Source organism: Taudactylus pleione, unplaced genomic scaffold (genome assembly GCF_031769625.1).
Source record: "Taudactylus pleione unplaced genomic scaffold, aTauple2 ptg000229l, whole genome shotgun sequence".
In the NCBI taxonomy this organism is placed as follows: domain Eukaryota; kingdom Metazoa; phylum Chordata; class Amphibia; order Anura; family Myobatrachidae; genus Taudactylus; species Taudactylus pleione.
Window position 1 is genome coordinate 3,364,874 of NW_028284631.1, and position 27,457 is coordinate 3,392,330.

Genomic DNA, 27,457 nt, shown 5'->3' on the forward strand with positions numbered 1-27,457 from the left:
TCATATACGGTAGATGGTGCCACTCCCTGTTTAGTTTGGAGCTTTTAACTCTCCTCATTTCATCTTTAGGTTCAGCTCCTGCACACGCTTCATGAGAATGGAGGGATGACCTCTGTTGGGTCTCAGATCTATGTGACGGGCGGTCACTGGCAGGGCATGGCACGTGAATACAGTGTGGTGATGGAGTCTTATGACAGCCATGCAGATGTTTGGACTCGGGAGGGGGCTCTTCCAAGTCGCTGGATGTATCACTGCACATCCGCCATCTTCATGGACACCTCACGCTGGACAATAATATTCCAAGGACAGTCTCAGATGGAGGTCTGACAATGTCATGTCCCAAATAATGACAAAAGCAGGATATGTACTAAATGGCTTACGCAAAGGCTTTATAATGGACTGTGGAACCTCTAGGTTCATGCTCTCATTTTGGCACGGAAAGTGTTAATCACACCCGTTCACTTGTAAACATACTGATTTTGTAATGTATTTCACAAACCTGGCATCATACGGTGAGTAAAGGTGGGTCAATTCCATTGTTGTTTGCTTAAGACTAATCCATAATGTTAAATTGCTATGTTTTTATATTTTGTAACTTTTAGTACTGTATGTAGAATACTGAATTATGTATGGTTATGCAACGCCAATGTTTTGTACCTAAAACAAAATACAATGTTAACCTTCACATAACCCTGCCCTTTATAAGTGAGAGAAACCAATGTATTGCGGAGCTTAAAGAATTTTGCAATTATCTTTTAACTTTACTAAGTAATCGTCCTTAAGGTTAAAGTAGGGTTTCCCAAACTCTGTACTGAACCACTTGCCTTGCATCGTCCCTCTGTATCCCTCTGCCGATCACTGCTAATTGGTCAGCATAGCTAGACCCCCCACCCGGCAGCTGCAGAGAGCAGCAGCCACCAAGGAAAATGTAAATTAACCCAAAGCCTCCCCCCCACCCCTACTAGCCTCCCCCCACCCAGCCTGCTAGTGTGTGGCTGCTGAGAGGTGCAGCCTAACGATACTGCCTTTGAACCTCTATATACCCCTGCCTATACCTTCTGATATCCTGCCTATAAACCTTTAAGGATGACGCTATTTTGCGTACGCAGTTATTCAGTAAATAAAGACTCCAGACCTAGAACCTGTGGTTCCAAAGCACAAAGTATTATTCAAGTAAAAGTACAGTCAGTTACACGCTAGTTATAAGTACAATTTAGCACAAAGGAATTATACAGACCCAAGTACAGTTATACATACGCAGCACCCTGGACCAGATGTAAGCATCAGCAAGAAACCCCTCGTCAATGAGAATTCAGCACGAAGACTAGAAACCCAGGGTCAGAACACACATATTTATATCCCCCAGAAATAAACAACACAATAGAGAAGTTTGTTGCTAATACCATTGGTCCTAAAGGAGAGGGCATATGTTACAAGGCATTTAACAGGTTGGTTCAAATAGACAACAGTCCAGCCTCTAACAACTGGTGGTCTCTGGTTTCCCGCCTCATGCAAATCCTAACAGTTGGTCATATAATGTACATTTTGTTGCTTGACGTCTCTGCGGTCCATAAGTTGAGAATGCATGTTGCGATCTCTCCATCGATATTACCGGAATACTGTTGAGAGAGTACGCATCAGTACAATACCAAACATGGCTTACTTATCACGTATAAAACCTTAGTTACGAAATAATATTTATTTCCTAGCAATTATAATAAATGTGTATACTTGAATCTTATACCTTAAAGCTTATGGAACCTTGTATGTGAATATGTAATTTGTGAGTATGTGGGGTTTGATGTAAAGACGCTAGTTAACTTGGGGCAAATGCATGTGCATGAAGCTAATATTCAGCGTTTTCATACAGGATCTTATGCATTTGCTAATATGCGACTAGTCAACTGCGCAATTGTGCGTATTAATGTGTGTATGAGAAATGGTGAAAGATGCAATCGCATGATGCTAATAGTAATATCGCCACATGTACTAAAGTGTGAGTTTATCTAAAATGGTGCTTGGGCGGCCATTCACAAAATGGCGTCTTGCGATCTCATTTCCAAGATGACGTCGCTGCGATCCAATTTTAAACTGATCTTGTCTCAGCCAATTATCCAGCTTCAACAGTCCACCCTTTGATAGCGAACAACATGCTATCACAATCTGATTTTAAAATATAATTTAGGCTTACATTTATATACTATTTAGTGTTATTATGGGATGGCACAAGGTGGTTCTTAATCCATCAATAATGTGTCTCTGAGTGGGGACATAAAACTACTATTATACGCACACCGCAGATCTTGGAAGATCATGTTAAAGGTGTGGGGATACACCAGTCCTATAAAGGCAGTCTTGAAGGGGAAATTTGAGACTTTACATTATCTGAGGTGTTTTAAAAATAGCATTTCAATAATACATTCTATGCAGGTCTAAATATAATACATTAAATGATGGTGTTTCCTAGTTCAGGGTTGTAATGCAGTTCTGTATTTACCTCGGTATTCATACTGACCATCATCTTGATTTCGTTCTTTTGTTTTACTCTATTTTTACATTTTCCACACTTCAACACAATAGGAACACACCGGACACATATGCCAATTATTATGATGACAATCAGTATAAGGATTAAGAATTTGCCGATGCTGGCGATCACTTCCTGGACCCATTCCCCTAGACCTGAGAACCATTTCACTGGGTTCAGCCATGATACCCATCCTTCTATCTTCTCCCCTACTTCAGCCACTGAAGCATTATGGTTCTTACAAAATTCCCATTTTAGCTGCAGAATTTCATCCATCTTCCGGTCTATCACTTCCTTAGGGTCGCTGGTATCATTGGTGACATAGGTGCAACATTTTACTCCAAATTGGGTGGCCAACGTTACACAATACCCTCCAGTAACAGCAGTTAAATAGTTTAACACTAGCCTGTGTTGCACCAGTTCTTTCTTGTATGCTTGCAATTCTCTCCCTGTATACCTGAATGTGTCATCGTACATCTCGGTGATATTATCTATTAATTTAGCAAGTTCCTGAATATATCTAAAATTTAATGTACCCCGAGCGATCCTGGTGGGATCCAATGCGACTAAAACTTGAAAGCCAGTTGTCTCACTAATTATCTGAGTGGCTTTGTGCACGTCACCAGGTATCATATTTCGTTTGCTTCTGTGTTCATATTGTGTGTGAAGATATGGTGACGGTGTGTTTTTATGTATACCAAGCATTTCAACATGTGTGAGGGTCATAACTTCTGGGACTACTCTTCCCAGGTAACACAAACCTTCGGAACTCGGGGAGAGCCACTTATACGCTTTTCTTCCACATATAAAATATACATTATCAGGGAGAACATAAGGAATGGTTTGCATCATTATCATTAAGCACATTTCCCTTGCAAACAATCCTATTTCTGGGTCTTCCATCTGGTACATGCAAGTCTCTGGCTGTATTATTTTAGCACAATAACCATCTGGCACCTTACCAATAATTTCTTTGGTGGAACTTAATGTATACCGGTACCTAAAATGTCTCCCACTAGCTTTAATTGAGCGTAACAGATCATGGTTTATGGACTCATTATCAGCTCTTTGTGAGAAGGTCATCGTCTGATTATTCCCTGTCACTTCCCAACTCCCGGGTTTATTAGGGTTGGTTATGTTTAAACACAAAAGTGATCTATCTACTTGGAATTGATAGAGTTTGAAATGAGGTGGTTTGGATGAAAGGAATTTTCCATCCAATGTCTTCCTTTTCTGTAATTCTAAAATTTCCGTGATATTCAGCGGAAATGGCACCAACCCTACATTATGCTGTCCCCTATGGCACATGTGAACACACCCAGCAATCAGTTTGATTTAACACTTTGCCTACCATGCTATGATAATCCTCTAAAGGATACCCACCCCAGTACGGGTTATATTTAGGCTGGCACCGTTGGATACAATTCTCATCAACTAGGGACCCACAAAGCTCACAAATACAGGAATCTTCAGACAACAAACTTTCACACCGTCCCCGAGTATCTGGAATAACAGCTCTCTTAACAATAACAGTACTAAGATTGGTCAGACACTCCCCTGATTGGCGTAGCACTCCTCCTGACTCCACTCCATCAGCGCTGCCATCAGCTCCCATCTCCTCTATCGGTCCTCCATCACAGAAACTGGGTATCCCCAAACAGATCATCACGACAGAAACTCTGGAAGAAAGAACTAGGATGACCACAGCAGACCACTCCATTGCTGGAAGCACTGATCTACACATTTCTTTAGCTCAGGTATCTCACCATCACCTTTTTAATCCTTCCGGCACAAGCTCGCAATTGACAGGTTCAAGTTATCGGCCTCGTCTCCGCCTTGTATCTCCACCGGTTGGTTAATCTCCCTATAGTGAGTGGAATGGACCCTCGTATCTTCCCCAGCCACCCTTTGAGGATGTGGTACTTTGTCAACAATCGTCAGATACGGACCTTTCCACCGATCAGTCAAACGACCTGAGCTAAAAAAATTTGGATCATAACAAATTCCCCAGGTTTGACTTCATGACAGTTTGCATTAGACATGTTAGTTAACACTTTCAATTTCTGTTATTCTTATTCATCTTCGTATCTCAAAGGGGGGACAGATAAAAGAAATGACAGTCTGGAATGATCTTGGTTTTATTACCCATCACCTTACACATGTTCTGGGAATCGTCACCTGTAAAATTAGTCCCCCTATCACTTTGAATAATTCTAGGGATATAGTATCTGCATACAGGTTCCTGCAATTAAATCTTGTTATTAATAGCTACTGCTCTAAATAATGCCTGGGCCCCTGAGTTGGATAGTCTTCCGAGTATGTGACCTTAGCCTGGCATGGCTGCCGTTTATCCTTAGCAACCTTGTGTCCTGTGTTTGAGAGATAAAGCACAACAGTTTAATATAATTTAAACATGACCTAAATACAACAATAAATTGTCCACATTTTACATTAGAACAGATCCAGTGGCAGGTTGAAAAGATTGTAAACAGTCATATAAGGCCTGGGAGAAGATAGTGGGGTTGCCTATGAACCCATGGGAAACCCGTGTTCATGTGTGGTGTTCTTCACTTTGCAGTACTTACTTATGTGTCACACTTGGTGACAGTTAAAACATCTTTTTGAACGGGGTGGATGAAAGGATTGTTGTGGGAGTTGAGCAAGAGGAAAATATGGTGGGTATGGGTAGGAATATGGAGGATAAGGGTATGGTGGGAGGTATGAAGTTTGTAGGTAGCATGGGACTTGTGGTTGTGTATGATATGTGGGGTAAGGATGTGTTTGCTGTGGTATGGGATTGGTGAGGACGTGTAACTGTTCAGGTGCAAGTGTGTGTATAGGTGCAGGTGTGTCTACTGTCTGTGATGTTACAGTCATTCCTTCCAGAGCTTGGATACTGACAGCCATTAGTTTTTTGCTCTGGGTCTCTCTCTTCTGTGAGATGTTTTTATCATGTTCTATGGCAGATTCTATGAGTGTGTCTATTGTGACTCCCCTCCAGCCAGGCTGTGAGGTCTGAACCCGGGTCTTTAAGTCCTCTTTAAGGCCATCCATGAGTATGGTGACTATCATTCCCCTGTGGTGAGTGCTATCTTTAATATCTTCTAACCCAGTGTACTGGGTAATAGTCTGAAGAGCCCGGTCGCAATAATCTTCTGCAGATTCACTCTCATTTTGCTTTATGGTGAAAATTTTGTTCCAGTTAACTACTACTGGAAAATATATACCCAATTGAGTTATGATGCAGGAAATAATATCTTGGTTTACTTTGTCTGTTAAGGGAACGTCACCATCCAATACACAATCCGTGATAAATTTTGTCACATCGGTATTGTGTGGTAGACAGGCCCTTAACACCACACGCCAATCTTTATTAGTTGGCTCATGAGAACTACCAAAATTCCTCATAAATCTTTGACATTTGGCTAGTTCCTTTTTGGGATCGGGGAAATCTTTTATGATGGAATTTAGTTCTGCTCTTGTCCAAGGACAATGTATTACCACTTCCCTCGTGGGCACTACTCCGTTCGCATCTGCATTTCCATTCGGAACGGTTATAGTCCGAATGGGATGCAGACCGGCAGCGCTGCTACCTTTGACCTTGCTACCTGGCTGGGGGTTTAGTCTGCTGCTGCTACGTATGATATTAACAACTTCCTCTACTGGTGCAGAGGGGGCTAGCACTTCCCTTACTGTTACTGATGGAGATGATGGCACCACTCGTGATTGTTGTGGTGCAGCATCTATCATCTGTACAGCATGGGAAATGGCAGACATTACAATAGGCTCATCATCATGAACATTTTCTTTATGGTTGCTTAAGAGAGGGTACAAATTGCTTGTTACATTTTTATGGGTATTTTTGATAACTGTACTTGCACCTCCATCCACATAAGGTGGAGGTGGTGTGCGTGAACTGCTGGCAATACCTTCTACAATGCTACCTTGCCGCACATGCGCGCCATTTTGCGGCTCGCTCATATTGCAATTTAGCGTCGCGGATGCATTCTCCGGCAATGCGCTCACAACGCTAGTTTGCGTCGCTTGTGCATTTTTAAGCCACGCATCCCCTTCATGCTGCCACAACTTTAAACATTCATAATATTTTGGGGGTAGGGGGGGTAAGGTGTGCCCAAAATTACTGTGTCTCGCTGGCCTCATTTTGATCCTATTCCATTCCCCTTTTCACATTACTCCAAACTACACTCCATACCCAATCACACCCTCCTCACTCCCAAAACATCACCACCACCAGAAGAAACATTCTAATTAACACCACTCACAAACACACACAAGTCATCACCAGTACTAGCCAGAAGAGCGCACCTTACCCCCCCTACCCCCATACGTTTTCAGTGCGGGAAAGGTACTCCCACACAAAGGTGCAGCACCCCGAAACCACAACACACCACCCCCTGGTCAACGAGAGCGCAGTTCTACCACCCATATTCATAATATTTTACCTTTTTACCTTGAAAGCGCATCAGACTGATGTGGTCTCTGACATTATTCAATACATCTTTATCAAAACTACCAATTTTAGGAAACGGTTTAACACTCTTCCTCGTCATATTAAACCATAAATCACAATACCTGGTTGCATTGGCACCGTACCTAATATGCATAATATGCCGCACCGACCCAAGTGGCGCTTCCAACAGCAGGAAATCATTTAACATCTCTACCGTTTGCTTGGCCCTCATCCTAGGAGAACTCTAAGTTTTTCAATAAAGATTTAAATTGGTGAAAGACAGTCTAGATACTTTCACTTACCTACGGACGAAATTTCCAGGTGCCCCCGCTCACCTACGGAAGAAATTTCTAGATGCCCCCGCTCACCTACGGAAGAAATTTCTAGATGCCCCCGCTCACCTACGGAAGAAATTTCTAGATGCCCCCGCTCACCTACGGAAGAAATTTCTAGATGCCCCCGCTCACCTTTTATCTCTCAGCTCATAATCACAAGTTTCCTAGTGTGGCTCAACTACAATGCTCAAATAAACCAACCCAATTATTGAACACTGAAATCACACTGAGAGCCGGTCCCTACAAAAAAGACAACATGTACACCTGCTGATGTGTATAGAATGGTAAGCTACTTACCGAGCTACTAGGCCAATTCCTGCGCCTAGTACTTAAGGGTCATACAATACCCTTAACCTTTAGGTCCCGTGTTACACCCTAAACAAATACTCACAATCACACACTCTCTTCCTGCGCAGAAAACTACACGTTAACCCAATTATTGGCAACAATTGATAATGTAAACTCAATGGCTTTGTTTAAACATGTGGCAGCACAATCGGAAGTACGTATACGCTATTGTACGACCAGTGGCATACACAATAATGCGACTACCACACAACCGTATGACAACCTTTAGCTGCGTACACAAAACTGCGTCTTTACTGTGCGCAAAACTGTGACTCAGCCACGTGTTCAATACTGCGGCACCCCTTTAAATGTTAGGTTCTATCAACAAAGGAAAACAAACTTTTTCCTCTGTTGTCCCTGGATTCTAGTCAACGTCCCTGGCTCACACGAAAATGGGTAGCGATCTCTCAGCACCAAATGGTTGCAGGTAAACCCTGCATGTGGCCACTCCACCCTTTGGTGAGATATCGATAACCGTATGTGACGTGTGAGTGGGTAAGTGACTTCACTACGAGCCCCCAACTAACGATACTGCCTTTGAACCTCTATACACCCCTGCCTATACCTTCTGATATCCTGCCTATAAACCTTTAAGGATGACGCTATTTTGCATACGCAGTTATACAGTAAATAAAGACTCCAGACCTAGAACCTGTGGTTCCAAAGCACAAAGTATTATTCAAGTAAAAGTACAGTCAGTTACACGCTAGTTATAAGTACAATTTGTGCAAAGGAATTATACAGACCCAAGTACAGTTATACATACGCAGCGCTCTGGACCAGATGTAAGCATCAGCAAGAAAACCCTTGTCAATTAGCATTCAGCACGAAGACCAGGAACCCAGGGTCAGAGCACACATATTTATACCCCCCAGAAATAAACAACACAATAGAGAAGTTTGTTGCTAATACCATTGGTCCTAAAGGAGAGGGCATATGTTACAAGGCATTTAACAGGCTGGTTCAAATAGACACAGTCCAGCCTCTAACAACAGGTGGTCTCTGGTTTCCCGCCTCATGCAAATCCTAACAGTTGGTCATATAATGTACATTTTGTTGCTTGAAGTCTCTGCGGTCCATAAGTTGAGAATGCATGTTGCGATCTCTCCATCGATATTACCGGAATACTGTTGAGAGAGTACGCATCAGTACAATACCAAACATGGCTTACTTATCACGTATAAAACCTTAGTTACGAAATAATCTTTATGTCCTAACAATTATAATAAATGTGCATACTTGAATCTTATACCTTTAAGCTTATGGAACCTTGTATGTGAATATGTAATGTGTGAGTATGTGGGGTTTGATGTGAAGACGCTAGTTAACTTGGGGCAGATGCGTGTGCATGAAGCTAATATTCAGCGTTTTCATACAGGATCTTATGCATTTGCTAATATGCGACTAGTCAACTGCGCAATTGTGCGTATTAATGTGTGTATGAGAAATGGTGAAAGATGCAATCGCATGATGCTAATAGTAATATCGCCACATGTACTAAAGTGTGAGTTTATCTAAAATGGCGCTTGGGCGGCCATTCACAAAATGCGATCTCATTTCCAAGATGGCGTCTTGCGGCCAGTCGCAAGATGGCGTCGCTGCGATCCAATTTTAAACTGATCTTGTCTCAGCCAATTATCCAGCTTCGACAAGCCGCTGTGGAAATCAAAGTCGCAATGGTCACAATGTACCAAACATTGATGGTCTGATACAGAGCTGTAACTAGACTTTTTGGTGCCCTGTGCCAGAAAAGGCATTGGCGCCCCCCCTCATGGGGAAAGGCCAGAGAGGAGATAGGAGCAGCCAAGAGATGCTGGGGATAAAATAAGAGGAAACTACAAGTGAGAATGATGATAAACAGAAAATTGACAGGCCCGAATGGCGCCCCCTGCCCTGCAGTGCCCTGTGCCATAGCACAGGTCGCACTACTCTAGTTACGGCCATGGTCTGATGTGTCGATGACCGATAATAAAAAAAAACAATGTTATGTCATGTGTTAAAAAAATATATATTATTATTGTTGGGGTTTTTTTAAATAAAATTGTGTGGGATAAGTTATGAATATAAGTTCTTGTCATGATTCAATCATAAAAAAATTTGTCAGGTAAGTGGTTAAGGCACCCTAACAGTTTTTAAGGATATCCATGGTTGAGCACAGATGGTTAAATCAAAATGACTTAGGCATTACTTAAGTCACCTATGCTTAAGCATGGATATCCTTAAAACCTGGACTGCTAGATCACCTTAAGGACCGAGTTTGGGAGACCCTGGGTTAAAGGTTATGGCCCTGTGTATTAAAACCATTATAAATACTTTTTTAAATAGAAGCCTGTTATAAACCAAGACATATTGCATTGCAGAGGGCACCCCAACAGTTCGGGTTTTAGAGATATCCACGGATGAGCAAAGGTGGTTAAATCAATGTAATCAATGACTTAATTAAGCCACCTGCTCAATCATGGATATCCTTAAATCCTGGACTGTTAGGGTGCCTTGAGGACAGAGGGCCTGATTCAGACCCGCTTGCAAGCGGGTCAATGGTGGCCCAGTGCGCACGTGCAAGCCGCGGAGCAAGCGCAAAAAGCACTCGCTCTGGGACTCACTACAAAAGGGGCGGCTGTCGATGTTGATCGACAGCTCACCCCGTTTTGTAGGCGTGGCCGGGGGGTGGCTTCACAAACGGAAGCGTTCCCAAGCGAACGCCTGCCGTTTGTGGATGGCCCCACTGACATCACCAGTGATGTCAGTGGGAGAGCTTCCGGCTCTAATAGAGCCAGAAGCTCTCTGGGGCTTGAGGCCACGAGACCCTACCACAAGGGTCTCGTCGCAAAAACCTCTGCCATAGGGTCTGGTTCTAACATCCTGCCCTTCACTTAAGCACTTAGTAGTATTTCCCTACTCAAGTCCTCAAGGACCCCTAACAGTGCATGTTTTACAGATATCCTAGTTGGTGCCCAGGTGCAGAGGCGTAACTAGGGTCTTCGGCGCCCAGGGCAAAATGAAGAACAGAGCCCCCCCCACACTTACACACTAAAAAATGGGCATGACCACTGAAAATGTGGCATGCCAGTATGACACGCCACCCGTCACTCTGGGAACATTCCTCTCCATTCAATATGCACCTTACCTACATGATGGTTTCTTACAATGTGGAACCTCTGAAGAAATGTATCCTCCTTGGGAAGACGGCGTCTTCCGTCGGTATTCACTATTCATGAAGGTCACATCGTCTGCAAGATGCCCGTTTGTGTGGGAATGTTAACAAGGCCATCATCATTCAATAGCGGTTTAACCAGACTTGTGCCCTCTGTGTAACTTCCTGCCCCCTGCATCTCTTAACACACCATCACCCTCATTTTCCCCCTGCATCTCTCAGCCACACCATCACCCCCACCACCACCTTTAGCCGGGAGCCAGCTGGGACGGTGAGGCCAGGCAGGAGGCTGAAGCTCAGCGAGCGTGACACTGGCGTCCCGGTCATGCTCCTGACAGCAGCCCTAACAAAATAGGAGCTGCTGCTACTGCAGTAACGCCGCCGGGCACCACGAGCCTTGCTCAGCGGCGCAGTGGTGGCAGGCGGTTGGATGAGGCACAATGGTGGCGGGCATGATGCCCTGGCTGGCAGCGCCACCCTCTGTTGAGCCTGCCACGGCACCTAGGGCACGTGCCCCACCCAACCCCACCAGCTACGCCACTGCCCAGGTGTATCCATTACTGGCTGACATTTTAAAAGATCCAAGATCCACAGGTGGAGCTAATTATTTTGCTTGTATTACTAAAAAGATGTGTAAAACATGCAATGTTAGGGGTCCCTGGGGACTGAAGTTGGGAAACACTGACACAGAGTCCTATTCATTAAGCACTGCCACTAATTTATATCCAACTCGTCGCGAGTAGCAGCAGTGGATACTAAAACACTGGAGCAATCCTGTTGAAATATGGACTGCGCTACTGCAGTGTCTACATGAATGCTCCATATGTGAAGCATTCTATTTTACCAAGATGAGCACGGTTTAGTCTTTTGCGCATGCTCGTACAGCGCACTCTTGTTACTGTGTAAGAGCGTCACAGTGGCATATGGATGTGTTTCACTTAGCTTCGGTGACTCTGCAATACATGCTGTATTGCCGCATCGCTACCCTCATACATGACTGGCTGGTCCTCTGTATGCTCTGCTCCACTGAGGATACTGTGTGTATGTAACTGTTTGGCTGTCAGGGCCATCTCTTCCATTGGGGTTGTTGTGCAGATGCCCAAGGGCCCAAAGCTTGTAGGGGCCCGCCAACCCCACCCCCATCCCGCAGCTGCGGCCAGTTGGTAAATTTGTGATATTTTTATAAGCCGGCCGCCGGTGCACTGTATTCTGATCTAACCTCCCCCTCCCCATCCCCCCCCCCGTGACGAGTACTCACCTCAGTCCCAGTTTCACTTCATCCACCGGCTTCAGACCAGTCAGAGTCTCTCTGCATGTGTGGGAGGTCTGATGGGCATGCAGGAGGGTTTAATTTTATTGATCACTTACATTTTTTTGCCCATGAATCGGTGGGTAGGGGCCCCAGTGCACTGGTTTGCCCAGGACCCACACTGCTGTTAAGACAACCCTGATGGCTGTACAAACATCCTGCTGCACTACAATAAACCAAACTCTTGGTTAAGTCCTGAGCTGTCTGATGTATCTGGATTTTGCTTTTGTCTACTATTAATAACCTGTGTTCCACTACAAATAGTATACACATACCAATAAATTCAACATTGCTCCAGCACTGAGACAGCTAAGCCCGTGAACCCCATCACTGCTACTTTTGTAGCAGTGAAACTTAGCACTGTTGAGTCTGACTCGGCATTGTTAGAGCACATGTGTGAATTGGGGTTAATGTGCATGAAACTCCCTTGGACCAGCAGAGGGAGCCAAACGGGGTGAATGGATCCGAAAGGATTTCTTTTCGCAACCCCGGGCACCCTCCCCATAGGAAAGAACAGGGGGGCCTGGAATCAGCACCATCTGAAGATGGCATAGATTCCTGCTGTCAAGCTACGAAAATTTTGTATTTTCGGAGCTTGATGAATTTCGTATGGGGACGCCAGGCCAGATCAGGACTGAAAGGTAAGCAGGAGATATCCATAATATCTCCTGTCTTACGCTACCTTTATAATTAATGGCCCCAAATTGACTTAATTTCTACAAAAGAAGGTGAAAATTCTAATAATGATATTATTAGGGATAATTAATTGACCCCTTAGAGACTGCATTATACACAGTTGTACATCTATGAACCCCATCTGGGGAACTGTTAGGAAGTCCCCATGTACTCTGGTATTTGGCACAAAAGAAACAGGTGGAGTGGACAGATGTGGGCAACACAGATGCAGTGGAAGTCACATAAATGTTGTAGACCACCCGATACCAAGATGGGAAACTTTATTTACACTCCAGTCCTCCAGCACAATAAGCATAATGGCTTTAATAGAAATGAATTAGCAAATTTCCAGCTATACACCAACACCTCCAGGCTAGACTTATGCATACAGTATATGTTCCAGGAGTAAATGGCTAGTTCTGGGTGCAGGGGTTTTACAGCATGACAGATCACTCCAAACACACACCATATGATTTCCCTCTCCCCTTACTGCAATCTGGTGCCCTTGTGGCAGTGCCACTCACACACTCCTTACGAGTGCCAGGAGTACACAGTATTGCTCTCCTAAACTAAGATGGTTGAACTAGGTGCAAGGCGTTACTGTCAGTGGCGTCCCTCCCCGCTGTGACACCCGGTGCGGGGAGGGATGCCATGCGCGCAGCACCACCAATAAGAGGGCGTTGTCTCGCGGAAGGGGGCATGGCCTCGATAACAGGGGCGTGACCTTGCGGCCCGAACTCTGGCCCGTGCCGTGGGTATCATCACTGGGGTGGTGGGGGATGCCGAAGGTGCTGAGTGCCGTCTCCCTCACTGTGACAGGAGATGAGTGCTGCACTTAATGCTACAGTGCAGCACCCGGCTCCTGTCACTGAGGGGAAGCCAGCACCTTGGTGTCACCCCTCAGCCCGTACCCCCCTTGTGACGCCACTGGCTCCTGGCCCCCTTACTCCCAATAATGCATTACTGCCCTCTCTCTTGCAAGGTCCACGTCTCACTCTCCGCAGGAGAGGCGGCCGGTTACCCACATTATGCCAGGAGTTACAGTTTGGAGTAGGCTTAGGAGCTTATCACTACAGTGCACTGAACCTCACACTAGGACTACAGAGACCATCATGTAATGTGATTTTACCATTAGAAGGGCTTGCAGGACCCTACTCACACCTAATAGGATTGAGGCCAGTGTGTGCACCCTGCTATCCCCTGTACTATACACATACACACACCACTGCACTATTCTGTAGGTATAAAACAAGAAAAATATTCAACGATAAAATACAAATATAGATATATCAAACGCTACAAACTTTACTCCATCTGGCCGTTGGGGAAAAGGGGCATAGGACCAAAAGTCCCTATGGACTCTGCCTATTGATCTCAACACATGGCTGGGCCATAGATGGTCTTTTATGGGAAAATAGCTGTAAATTTGGGTGAGGGGTGAGGTGTAGAGACAGAAGAGAAGGGGAGAAGTACAAAGTCTTGAGAGATGCCTATAGTAAAGAGGGGGGAGATTGAGGCAGGTGTGGAGACAAAGAAGGAGTGGTTGAACAAGTAGGAGGTGTACCACAGAAGGCAATATAGTGGAGGATCTATAAGAGGAGGATTAGCTGATGGTGTCAAATATAGCCATGAGGTTGAGGAGGATTAATATAGAGAGCGCTTTGGTGACTTTGGTGTGGGCATTCTCAGTTGAATGGAGAGATCGAAAAACTGGATTGGAGTGGGTCAAAGAGGGAGGTAGAATGAGGTGAGACGGTTTTATACAACGTGGTAACAGAGTTTGGAGGTGTAGGGAGAAAAGAGATGTGGTGATAGAAAGAGCAAATGTGTTTTAAGAGTGGGGGGAAACAGAGCATGTTTGGAGGAGGGGAATTAGCTTGTAAATTGTAAGTTAATTTACTGTATTTCAGAACCGTTAACCAGTGAAGGGGGTCTGTAATGTCACACAGGATTTTATGTGCTTACTATACATTACTATATGTACATTATATAGCTTTGTTTGGTAGAGCCTAACACTGCTGTTTGTATTCACACTATGTAGACGTTGTCCAACATAAAATCACATACCTTGCAAAATGGCTGATGCCCCCCTCCCCTCAGATATTAACCAATGTTCTTTTACAAATATATAGAACTTTATTGAATGTTAATATAGGGTATTAAAACATTTTTACAAAGGTTGGGGGCCCTCTTACTGTGGTCTCTTCAAGGCCTCACCCTCCTCTACTTGGTATCACCCATGACCCGACTCCCTGCAGTATAATCTCTGCTCCTAACAGCATTTTCAGACATCACTCAAACTCTTCTATAATATTAGGGGCATCCCACCATGTCACCTGTGCATGTCCACAGTGCTTGCTCACCCCTTCACCTGTACACAGAAATAGATAGTTAGAAACATAAAGAAACTCCTAACAAGTTGTGGGGGCTGAGTGTTTGACATCTGAAATTAAAAGATCTTCACAGGTGCCTTTCCCTAAGTATCCCTACTAAAGTGTCCTCCACTGCTGCCATACACACCCCTGGACCAAGACCAAGAGGATCATAAGCTGCAAGAATATGACATTCATTCTTATAGAAAGGTTGGAGTGGCTTTCTTACATTGTGCAAGCTCCCTTTTCATCGGAATCAGTATGAAATATCACTGGCCGTATGGAGTAATGGACAGCAGAAACCCGGCAGGGGTGAAGATCCTGATCGCTAATTGAGATAAGTATCGCTAACCTTACTCCCTACCCTAACCTTCCCTTAGGGGTGCCTAACCCTAAGCTCCCCCCTAGTGCCTACACCTAACCCCCCCTTCCCTGCAGCCTAAACCTGTCCCCCGGGTGGGTGCCTAACACTAACCCCACCGACCCCTAGCCTAAACCGAACCCTCCTGGGGGGTGCCTAACCCTAAGTCCACCTGTCTCACCATCTACTCCAATACTCCACGCTTTCTTAAATTGTGGAAGCCTGCCTTACCATCTGCCCCAGGCTTTCATACATTGTGGAAGCCTGCCTTACCATCTGCACCAGGCTTTCTTACATTGTGCGAGCCTGCCTTTCCATCTGCAGCAGGCTTTCTTACATTGTGCGAGCCTGCCTTACCATCTACCCTCGGCTTTCTTAAATTGTGGAAGCCTGCCTTACCATCTGCCCCAGGCTTTCTTACATTGTGCTAGCCTGCCTTTCCATCTGCCCAGGCTTTCTTACGCTGTTATAGCCTGCCTTCCATCTGCCCCAGGCTTTCTTATATTGTGGAAGCCTGCCTTACCATCTGCCCCAGGCTTTCTTACATTGTGGAAGCCTGCCTTACCATATACCCTCCGCTTTCTTACATTGTGCTATCCTGCCTTTCCATCTGCCCAGGCTTTCTTACGCAGTTATAGCCTGCCTTTCCATCTGCCCCAGTCTTTCTTACATTGTGCGAGCCTGCCTTTTCATCTGCACCAGGCTTTCTTACATTGTGCTAGCCTGTCTCACCATCTTCCCCAGGCTTTCTTACATTGTGGAAGCCTGCCTTACCATCTGCCCCAGGCTTTCTTACATTGTGGAAGCCTGCCTTACCATCTGCCCCAGGCTTTCTTACATTGTGGAAGCCTGCCTTACCATCTGCCCCAGGCTTTCTTACTTTGTGCTAGCCTGCCTTACCATCTTCCCCAAGCTTTCTTACATTGTGGAAGCCTGTCTCACCATCTGCCCCAGGCTTTCTTACATTGTGGAAACCTGCCTTAACATCTGACCCAGACTTTTTTCCATTTAAGGCTCCTTATTTGGAAGCTCATCCATTTTTATATACTCACTCTGCACATTTTGGCCTGCATACAGGTAAACGAGTCCCAAGTCATTTAGCGTCCTCCTATAACCATATTTTCCAAAGTCAAAACCAATACAGGAATAAGAGCAAAGCAAAGCCTGTGTGCCCTTCAGTTTGTACACAGAAATGGATGACAGATAGCCTGAGAAATACATAGAAATTAATACTAAATAGCGGATTCCCAGTGAAACTTTGCATAAGGGAGTCCTATTTCAACTATTTCCCTTCAAAAGTACATGACTTAGAGAGAACATTGGTCGCAAGTAACAGAACCTTTATAGCGTTATAGACAAATGTGAGCCAAAACGGATGTGAGACACATATTACTCCTTACTGCATCTTCACACAGACTCAAATTTCTTCTAATGCCGATTCTTGGAATAAACACACAACTGCACTCAGTTTCTGAGCTTCCCAATGTGCGTGTGTGGGGCGTTGGATACACTGGACTGTTATCTAAAATAAGAGGAGAGTAGTGGACAGCCATAAGGTGAAGATACAGACAGAGAGGAGACGAGATCAGCGGGGAGACACTAAAGAGTGTGGAGAAACATACATACATGAAAAGATTGATGTAAGGGATATACTTTCTGAGAGCTGGGATAGTTGCACATAGCTCTGCATTACTATCACATCACACTATATAAAATAAGGTGTAGACACTGGAGAGATACTGTTCACAGTGAGTATTTTCAGTGGCATTTGGACCTCTTATACTCTAGATTCCTGAGATTACTTTATCACTTCCTGAACTGGAGCTGTATAATATAGATCAGTATTTTGAAGCATAAGCCAGTGAGTTTCTTAGGTCTATGGATGCTGAAGGCAATCCGATCCCTCTACGCTGTGTGCTAATGACCATCAGTATGGGGGTGCTTCTCATTCTACTCAGCGTTGGACCTGCCTGCACCCATAAGAACAGAGGATCTACCTTTCAGGTAGGTGTAGGTAGGTACTTTGTACATGTCTACGTGCAGTGCTTACTAATGAATACTGGGCCTGAGTCATCACGGATCGCAATTGCAACAGCATACGTAGATTGACCGCGTACTGCGCATGCGTAAACACCGCAATGCGCAGGTCGGCACTGCGATCACGTATGCAGATACAAAGTAATCGCAGAGTGAGTGACGGGACGTCAGCGTTTGGGGGGGTGACGGGGGGGAGCGGTTGGAGAAACGCAGGCATGCCTGTCCGTTTGAACACCGTTCCTGGGCATGTATGAATTACCTACTACTCACTGCGTTCGACGAGAGTTGCAATTTCTGAGTCAGGTCAGACCTGCTGTAATTCTGAGTGAGGGTCCGATGTTACCGATGTATACGCAGGATACCGAGGTCTTATGGATTGGAGAAAGAGGTAGTGAGCGTCTCTATGCTGGCTGAGCGGTGGCAGACATTAGCATATTTTCACAGTAGAACTGCGTGCGTAATCACAGCTACAATCGCAATAGAGCTCCGTAATGAATCAGAACCCACTGTGCTTTACTTATTTACACCTTTAATATATTATTGCGTGAAATTGGAACACAAATACTGTTTCCTATAGTAAACGTAATTAATACAGTGAGGTCTTCCATTGGAGTTGTACAGACTGTATATTAAAGGAATATATTACTTTTCCCTATATATGTAGTAATCTTTGGTATCCAGCAACATTATTTACTGGTCATATGAAATAAATGATCAATTTCACTTTAGGTGGAAAAGTGAGATTATATATTTACTTTGCACGTGTGTAATATATACACTGGTGGCCAAATTTGCGGGCACATTTTGAAATTTGAATGTTTATCAACTTCGAATGCTTATAAAAACTGTTTCACTTCACGCAGTGCAATGATTCATATATCAAATGAAATGAAATGTAATGCTGAATTCAACAAAATAAACATAGGTCAAATATTTGCATTACAAGGGAAGTTATACAGTGAAAACAACACTTAGGGTGAAATTATGCAGTGCCCCTGGTAATACCCCTAGTAGTGCCCACAGGAGCAGTGTCCCCCATAATGCCCCTAGTAGTCTCTTATGTAGTGCCCATTATGCAGTTCCTCTTATGTAGTGCCCATTTTGCAGTGCCCCAGTAGTGCCCCTTATGTTGTGCCCCCAGTAATGCCCCTTATGCTGTGCCTCCTCCCAGTGTAAAACAGGCACCACTGCAGTACTTACCTCTTTCTTACCTCTCTTCACGCTGGCAGCTGGGTACCGCTCCCATGTAGACGCTGACGATGACTTGTTCTAACTAGATCCAGCAGACGCAGGCTCCTCTCATCGCGAGTGACGTCATTACATCACCCGTGAACTGCATCACTGGGAACGCTGGCCTCTGAAGCGATCAGAGGCTTCTTTAGTCTCTGATAGCTTCAGAGACCAGCATTCCCAGTTTTAAATACAGTAAACACAGCCAGTAAAAAAGCTGAGATCCGATTGCGGCAGGGGTTTGGGCCGCATTATATTTGTATTTGAGCCCACATAGTCGGGACGTATAAAATATTTGGGCCACATGTGTGACATGCATGCTGTATTACCTATAGCAGTAATGAAACCTTTTTCCTTTTTATAGGACCGCACGGCCACAGTACTGCCTTCACTAGGGATCCCGCTGCTGACACCTCCTCCGGAGACTGATTCTACATTAGAGCAACCAGTACAGAAAGTGTCAGGAATACAGAGCCCCCCATGGGCTCCCAGGCAGTCCTGGCTGATGCTTCTCAAACACTCTGACCGGGGAGAAAAGAACAAACGGAAAGGAGAAACCCTGCGAGTAAGATACAGTATAGTTTCTATATGTATAGAAACTAAGTACTAAATACTTTGTCATATACTGCTTATTTACACACATCAGGATAAATAGCCTGCAAGATTTGTGCTATTTTGCAACTAGATTTAAAGCAGCAATATTTTAAAAGGCAAAAAGATGTAGATTTTGCCTTTTAAATTATTGCCGCTTTGAATCTAGTGGGTACGGGCCTAGTCATTCTTAACACCCACTTGCCCCAAGTAAATTTATGGGCCTGATTCATTACGAATCGCTATTGCGATCGCAGCTGCAATTATGCACGCAGGTTTGTTGCGAAAATATGCTAATGATTGCAATCACAAAGCCAGTACAGGGACGCCCAAAGCCAGCTTAGAGACACCCACTAACACTTTCTCACATCCGTTATACCTTGCTATCCTGCGTATACATCGGTAACATCAAGTAAAATTGGCTCCTCATGCACAATTACAACAGGTCTGACCTTACTCAGAAATTGCTAATCTCATTGCACGCAGTGAGTACACAAGCTACGTATGCCATCGCAGTGGCTAACTTATGCACGTCCATGCAACGATGTTCAAACGGACAGGCACGCCTGTGTTTGCCCTATCACTCCCACGTCACCACCCCCAAATGCTGATGTTCTGTCCCTCTGTGATGGCTTTGTATCTGCGTAGGTGAACGCAGAGCTATCGCAATGCTAACTCGCGCACTGCGATGCAAATGCAGTATGCAACAATCATCCATCTGCGTACCCTATTGCAATAGCGATCCATGCTGAATCAGGCCCTATGTATCTAGCTTGATAGTGAGGACTAGGGGGCCTATTCGTCATAACTAAAAAAATTGATGGAGGTAATTAGGTTTACAACTCGCATGGAGTTCTACCTAATTACCGGAGGAATTCATCATTCCTCCTCCCTATAAGTATCTATTCCGAATAGCTGTCATTTTTGCGATGACACCTTTTCAGGAAATAGATACTTTCCCCTGCCCAGTCCTGCATTACCGCAGCTGGAATCAATGCTGCGCATGCGCCATTGCATTCACCAAATCGGCGCACGCGCAGCACTGCCTACAGCTGCGATAATTCTGTTTCCCCCAACCCCCTTCCTCCCCTCACCTCCCTGTCCGCTATAGCCGCGGACCCCGACCTCCCGTCTGAAGAGAAAACAGTAAAGATATATATATATATATATATATATATATGTGAATTTTTTTTCACTATACTGTGTTCTGCCGGGAGAACACAGTCGGAGCAGCAGCCGGAGCCACAGTAGGGACGAGGGAGTGACGGAGGGAATCCGAGGCAGCCAGCAGGGCACTCACACAGGCAGGAAGTGTTTTTAGTTTCACTTTCACTTTCTGCCTGTGAGGCTGACACGAGCTACTGCAGAGGGCAGAGGAGAAGCCAGGCAATACCCGCGGAGCTGCTGACAGACCCGGCTCCACCACACAGGATAAAGGTAAGAGCTGGAATATGGGAGGCAGATACATTTGGGGAGTGGGGGCTGATGGCACTACTATTGGAAGGGGAGACAAAGACATATGGGGAGTAGGGGCTTAGGGAGCTGATGATACTGCTATGGGGAGGGGGAGGCAGATACATATGGGGAGTGGGGCAGTGGCGTAACTAGGGTATTTGGAGTCCAGGGCAAATTTGAAAAGGGAGCCCCCCCCCCATGTGTGCGCGCCGAAGGCGCGCATGTAAAAAAGATGGGCGTGGTCACTTAAAAATGGGGCGTGTCAACATGACACACCCCTTTATTTTCACACTGAACATTCCTATCCATATGCACCTTAACCCCAGTAGTACCCCTTATACAGTACCCCCAGTATGGAGTTGTGGTCCCTCTTATACAGGCCCATAGTAGTGCCCCTTGTACAGTATCCCCAGTAGTGGTCCCCCCAAATGCAGTGCCCCATGTAGTGTTCCCCCTTATGCAGTGCCCCCAGTAGCAGTCCCCACAATGCAGTGTGCCCAGTAGCGGTATCCCCTTATGCAGTGCCCTTTATATAGTGCCCCCAGCAGTAGTCCCCCCCATACAGTTTTCCCAGTAGTGGTCCCCTTATGCAGGCACCCAGTAGTGATCCCCCCTATCCAGTGCCCCCTGTAGTGGCCCTTCCTATTATTTCCCCCAGTAGTGGTCCCCCAAGTGCAGTACCTCTACTAGTAGGCCCCTTTTATAATGCCCCCAGTGGTAGTTCCCCCCCAAGTAGTAGTCCCCAGTAGAGGTTCCCCCTCCCGATTAAGTGCCCCCAGTAGTAGCCCCCCCAGTAGAGGTCCTCCCAATAATGGTGCCCCCACCCCCAGTAGAGGTCCTCCCAGTAGTAGCCACCCCCCTCCCCCGTTCTGCAGATAGGTAAAAAAAAAAAATATGTATATATATATATATATAAAAACATACTTACCTGAATCCACGCTGCTGCTGCTCCGGTTCGCAACGCCGCTCCCGCCGCCGCCCGCCAGTCCGCTTCCGCCGCCGCACGCTCAGCATTATGGGACAGACATCATGATGTCAGTCCCATTACCCACTGCAGGAGCCGGACAGCTACAACAAAACAAAACAGATCTATACATTCAAATGGGATTATTAGTATAATTTCCCTGCATTAGGTATAAGGCTCAATGATCCCTATGGCTACATGCATTTTCTGAAAAGTATCAGTGTGTTTTCATCAACAAATAGATCTTACTAACTGCTTGTGGGCTTGTTTACATTTGAATGTAATGGTGTGTATACACGTAGCGATATAAATGAGCGATTTTAACGATATCGTTATCGTTCATTTACCGTTATCGTTCATTCTACCAACTCACCATTGATCAGCGATACACGGCCACGTATGGACGATAGCAATATCGTCCATCAGCCATGCATGCCGGTCAACTTACTCGACATCGAGCAGGTTACTATAGGGATCCTCGATCGTTGATCGCAGGTGGCTATAGTTGTCGGTGAGTTGGTGGTGTGCTGGATGTTCGATATCGATCATGCAGCACACCAGGGAGGGTGCAAGATGATCAGCCAGCGATATCGTATCGCTGGCTGATCGCTACGTGTGTATGCACCATAAGTCAGTTTTATGGCACGTCTCTCGGATGTAGAAGTACACATGCACTTACCGCCGTGCTCATAGGTGGTGCTTTCACAATCTCCCTGAAATGCTTTTTCAAAAGTAGGCAAGTATGAATAGAATAAATGTAATTATTTTAACTAAAACTGTAATTTTCTATCCCTCACTCTTCTTTGAGCTGGCAGAGGTTTTTGGCACTTGGGAGATGGAAAAACATTAGAAGTGAATGGGGAAATGGCAATATTCTGTTCTACAGAACACTTTACTAGATTTGTGTGGTTTCAGCATCACCATCCAGGTCCAATCGGTCCTCCAGCACCTCCAAGACATCATAGTCACCCAGTTAATCATGTTTTACGGGAGAAGAAACTACACAAACTGCTACAGCTTCTGATTGGTGAGTACCGGCATAATCTGGTGCTTGTCTTTCCTACAGGTGCTGTACACAACATACTGCAAGTTATGTTATTTGTCAATGGCTAATACCTGGATTTTGAGTACCTATTGTACTGTATGTTAAGATCACCCAGGTAATAAAATGCACATGAACAATAGAAGCCAGTGCAAGAGTTGCAAGTATATTTAGATTGTCTATTATTTGTGTAAGCACCACTTTTATAAAGATGAGGGAGGGGTACTAGGAAAACATTAGAAAAAATGTAAATAGATCAAATGCATTTATAAAATTAATAAGGGTCTATTCACTAATAATAACTACACTTGTGTCATTTTAGGCAGAAACATACCCCTTGCTTCTTGAATGTCTTGTCAGTAGGGATGGACATTGGAAGCTTGGTATGAGGTGGTTGCCGGGCTTCTGACATCAAATCAAGTGATGTGAAAGCTAATAGCATCCAAACCAAACAACCATTGTATAACCATCGATGGTAACGATGTGTGCATATATACTACCACTTCCAGACTAAGCTGATACAAGCTGTCAGCCATCAGATGGACATCGGAAAGCATCATCTGATGGCTGCAACCATCAAATTCCTGCAATTTGATGGAAAAAGTACTTAAATTGGATCAGAAACATTGTCTAGACCAGTGGTTCCCAAACTTTTTAAAATCACGGCACCCTAGAGTATCAGCATTGTTTTCACAGCACCCCTAAGTTTAAGTTTGTTATTGAGAAATTCAGAAAAGAATGAAGTACAGTAGTAAAGTAAATTGTGCTTAACTGTCATCCTTAGGTTCAATTATGTGGTGGTGGACAGGTTTGCCCTTCTGTTTGTCCACATATTTACATTACATTGACCATAAATACATTGATTTGGTGCTGGATCACCAACCTGTGGCACCCCTGCAAGTGTCCCGAGGCTCCCCAGGGTGCCACGGTGCACAGCTTGGGAACCACTGGTCTAGACGATAGAAGGAATAAATCACTGCAATAAAACAAGTGGGAACACTTTTTATGAAAGTTTAATAAACCTAAATAACAAAAGTATGTACTCACAATTTCCATGGTTTCAGATTGCTTTGGAGCTTTAATGCGGCCATGTGCATACAGAAACCAGGTAACCTGTGTCCAAATACGAGCTCTGTAAGTACTTCTTCGAGCAATAGACACATGGGGGCTGATTCCGATCTGGGAACAAACAAAATAAGAGCAAGTAACTGTGCACGTTGGCAGAACCAGGCTTCATTGCATGTGGGGCAGATGTATAATGTGCAGAGAGATTTAGATTTGATCTAAATTGCAGTGTAAATATAAAGCTGACCGGCATTTGTGGGCTACAAACAGCCAGTATTTACACTGTGTGTAAACTGAATACATTTATTTGCATTGCAACATGGTTTGTTCTGGTACAAAGTTACTAACTTTATTTTTTGCTTTGCCCAAAAAATAATGCTTAAACATCTTGGAAGTTGTTTAAATATATGTTGATTGGGCCTAAATGCTAAATAGTGCACAGCAGAGTCAGCATCCAGCATTCACCCTAATCGAAACACTTCTACATCCACTAGCAGATGATGGAAAGACAGTACGAGTGTGACATCGTAAACGTACCGTCGTTCCCCATCGATCAGTCGTTCAGTGTAGGCACCCTCCCTCATCCCCGAACATGATCAATCTGTCGTTATCGGCAGATTGACCAGCATTTTCGGGTGATTACTAATGTCGGAAACGATCAGCGGCAGTGCGCATCGCTGGTCGTTTCCGACATTATGCCTGATTAACGAGCGATTGAACGATAACGATGTCGTCAATCAACTTCTAGGCCACATACTGACTGATGGCCGCCCATTCTTGCCTAATCAATGCTTGGAGTTTGTCAGAATTTGTAGGTTTTTGTTTGTCCACCCGCCTCTTGAGGATTGACCACAAATTCTCAATGGGATTAAGGTATGGGGAGTTTCCTGGCCATGGACCCAAAATTTTGATGTTTTGTTCCCAGAGCCACTTAGTTATCACTTTTGCCTTATGGCAAGGTGCTCCATCATGCTGGAAAAGGCATTGTTCGTCACCAAACTGTTCTTAGATGGTTGGGAGAAGTTGCTCTTGGAGGATGTTTTGGTACCATTCTTTATTCATGTCTGTGTTCTTAGGCAAAATTGTGAGTGAGCCCACTCTCTTGACTGAGAAGCAACCCCATACATGAATGGTCTCAGGATGCTTTACTGTTGGCATGACACAGAACTGATGGTAGCGATCACCTTTCCTTCTCCAGACAAGCGTTTTTCTAGATGCCCTAAACAATCTGAAAGGGGATTCATCAGAGAAAATAACTTTACCCCAGTCCTCAGCAGTGCAATCCCTGTACCTTTTGCAGAATATCAGTCTGTCCCTGATGTTTTTCTTGGAGAGAAGTGGCTTCTTTGTTGCCCTTCTTGACACCAGGCCATCCTCCAAAAGTCTTCAGCTCACTGTGCCTAAAGATGCACTCACACCAACAAGCTCTGCAGTGGTGGTGCCCTGATCCCGCAGCTGAATCAACTTTAGGAGATGGTCCTGGCGCTTGCTGGAAGTTCTTGGGCACCCTGAAGCCTTCTTCACAACTATTGAACCTCTCTCCTTGAAGTTTTTGATGATTTGATAAATGATTGATTTAGGTGCAATCTTACTAGAAGCAATACCCTTGCTTGTGAAGCCCTTTTTGTGCAAAGCAATGATGACTGAACATGTTTCCTTACAGGTAACCATGGTTAACAGTGGAAGAACAATGATTTCAAGCTCCACCCTCCTTTTAAAGCTTCCAGTCTGTTATTCTAACTCAGTCAGCATGACAGAGTGATCTCCAGCCTTGTCCTCGTCAACACTCTCACCTGTGTTAACGAGAGAATCACTGACATGATGTCAGCTGGTTCTTTTGTGTCAAGGCTGAAATGCAGTGGAAATTTTGTTTTTGGGATTAAGTTCATTATCATGGCAAAGAGGGACTGTGCAATTAATTGCAAGCCATCTAATCACTCTTCATGACATTCTGAAGTATATGCAAATTGCCATAATGAAAACTGAAGCAGCAGACTTTATGAAAACCAGTACTTGTGTCATTCTCAAAACTTTTGACCATGGCTGTAGATCAGTGGTTCTGAAACTCGGTTCTCAGGACCGCACATAGTTCATGTTTTCCAGCTGACCCATTTTAAAAGTTCCACTGATGGAGCTAATTATTTCACTTGTGATTCTGTGAGGAGACCTGGAAAACATGCACTGTTTGGGGTCCTGAAGACAGAGTTTGAGTACCTGTGATCTAGATTATTTGTGTTCTGGATTACCATGCTATGTATTAACAGTACAGGTTTCATATATATTACTGAGGATCAATAACAGATAAATGCTCCTGTAAATATCTATGATCTGATAGATGGTCTGTTGAGACAGAAGGATGTAGCGTACAACCCAGATAATGGATATACTACTGCTAAACTCCCTTCAAAATTACATGCGGCCTTTACCTGTAAGACTGCCAGTGATATTCACCTGGAACCTGGAGACCTGAGGGAACTCTCACAAAGGGTGAGTTGTCAGAGAGGGATAACTCAACAACTTTTAAAAAGAAAACAGTTTCGGGTTGTGGATTTGTATTACTGTATGCATAACAATCAATACGCCATGAATATTAAAGCTTGGGAAATATAAAATTATTGTGAAACTTAACTTTTTCTAAACAAATAAATGCTGTGCAATAGTGTCCAGAACAAGAGCTACCAGCTATACCCAGTGTCGGACTGGGACACGAAGGGCCCACCGGGGGAAGGCAGTGGTAGGGGCCCATGTTTAAAGGTTGTGGCCAACCACCACAGAGGCCTGGCTAACCATTATAGAGGACATAGCCTGCAGACAACACACTGTAATAGAGTAACAATGTATCATTCAAGTACACTGTCGTAAACCTGACATTAGAAGAGGTGGTGGGGCCCATTGGGGATTTCCCCTGTACCGCTGGGCCAGTCCGACCCTGGCTATACCTCAACACAATACTGTAGCCAACTGTTTTAACCCCCTCCTGTAGATTGCTAACACAATGCATGTCTGTTTATCTAAAGCCTCATTTAGAGGGATCATTTTACAGAGGAGGCGGCCTGAACCTCACCAGTGGGCGATACACTGCTCCATTCAGTGGACTTTATGCTTTCTTTGCAAGGCTCCAGATTGGTGAGTCTCAGATCAAGCGGGATGAACTGCATTTGCTATCACATTAGTGAACAGATCCATCATTCTTAGAGAAGGATGACCTGATAGTGACACAATGAGGAATAATATTTAGGACCGAGGTTCCCAAACTCGGTCCTCAAGGCACCCTAACAGTCCAGGTTTTAAGGATAGCCATGCTTGACCACAGCTGAATTAATTAGTACCTCAGTCAATTTGATTTAACTACCTTAGCTCAACCATGGATATCTCTAAAACCTGGACTGTTGGGGTGCCTTGAGGAATGCGTTTGGGAACCTCTGGTGTAGATCAAATGTCTGGTTAATACCCCTTTTTCACCAAAATGCTGTGTCCAACCCGGGGTTTTGAACACGGTTCCAACCCATGTCAGAGCTGGG

At 44.7% G+C, this 27,457-nt stretch overlaps 2 protein-coding genes across 3 annotated transcripts in view; both read left to right on the forward strand.

The window, feature by feature from the left end:
• Window positions 1-1,668, forward strand: part of KLHL30 (kelch like family member 30) — a 38,009-nt gene extending 36,341 nt beyond the window's left edge. Inside the window, exon 8 of the mRNA XM_088479284.1 lies at window positions 70-1,668. Within this exon, the coding sequence (XP_088335410.1) occupies window positions 70-327 (258 nt within the window). The 3' untranslated portion in view covers window positions 328-1,668. The remainder of the gene's footprint in view (window positions 1-69) is intronic.
• Window positions 1,669-17,430: 15,762 nt separating this feature from the next.
• ERFE (erythroferrone) overlaps window positions 17,431-27,457 on the forward strand; it is a 29,568-nt gene continuing 19,541 nt past the window's right edge. Inside the window, exons 1-5 of one of the 2 annotated variants that reach the window (XM_088479285.1) lie at window positions 17,431-17,556; window positions 19,184-19,399; window positions 22,745-22,856; window positions 26,272-26,423; window positions 26,954-27,062. In XM_088479285.1, the coding sequence (XP_088335411.1) occupies window positions 17,431-17,556; window positions 19,184-19,399; window positions 22,745-22,856; window positions 26,272-26,423; window positions 26,954-27,062 (715 nt within the window). The remainder of the gene's footprint in view (window positions 17,557-19,183; window positions 19,400-22,744; window positions 22,857-26,271; window positions 26,424-26,953; window positions 27,063-27,457) is intronic. The other variant, XM_088479286.1, reaches the window with a different exon arrangement.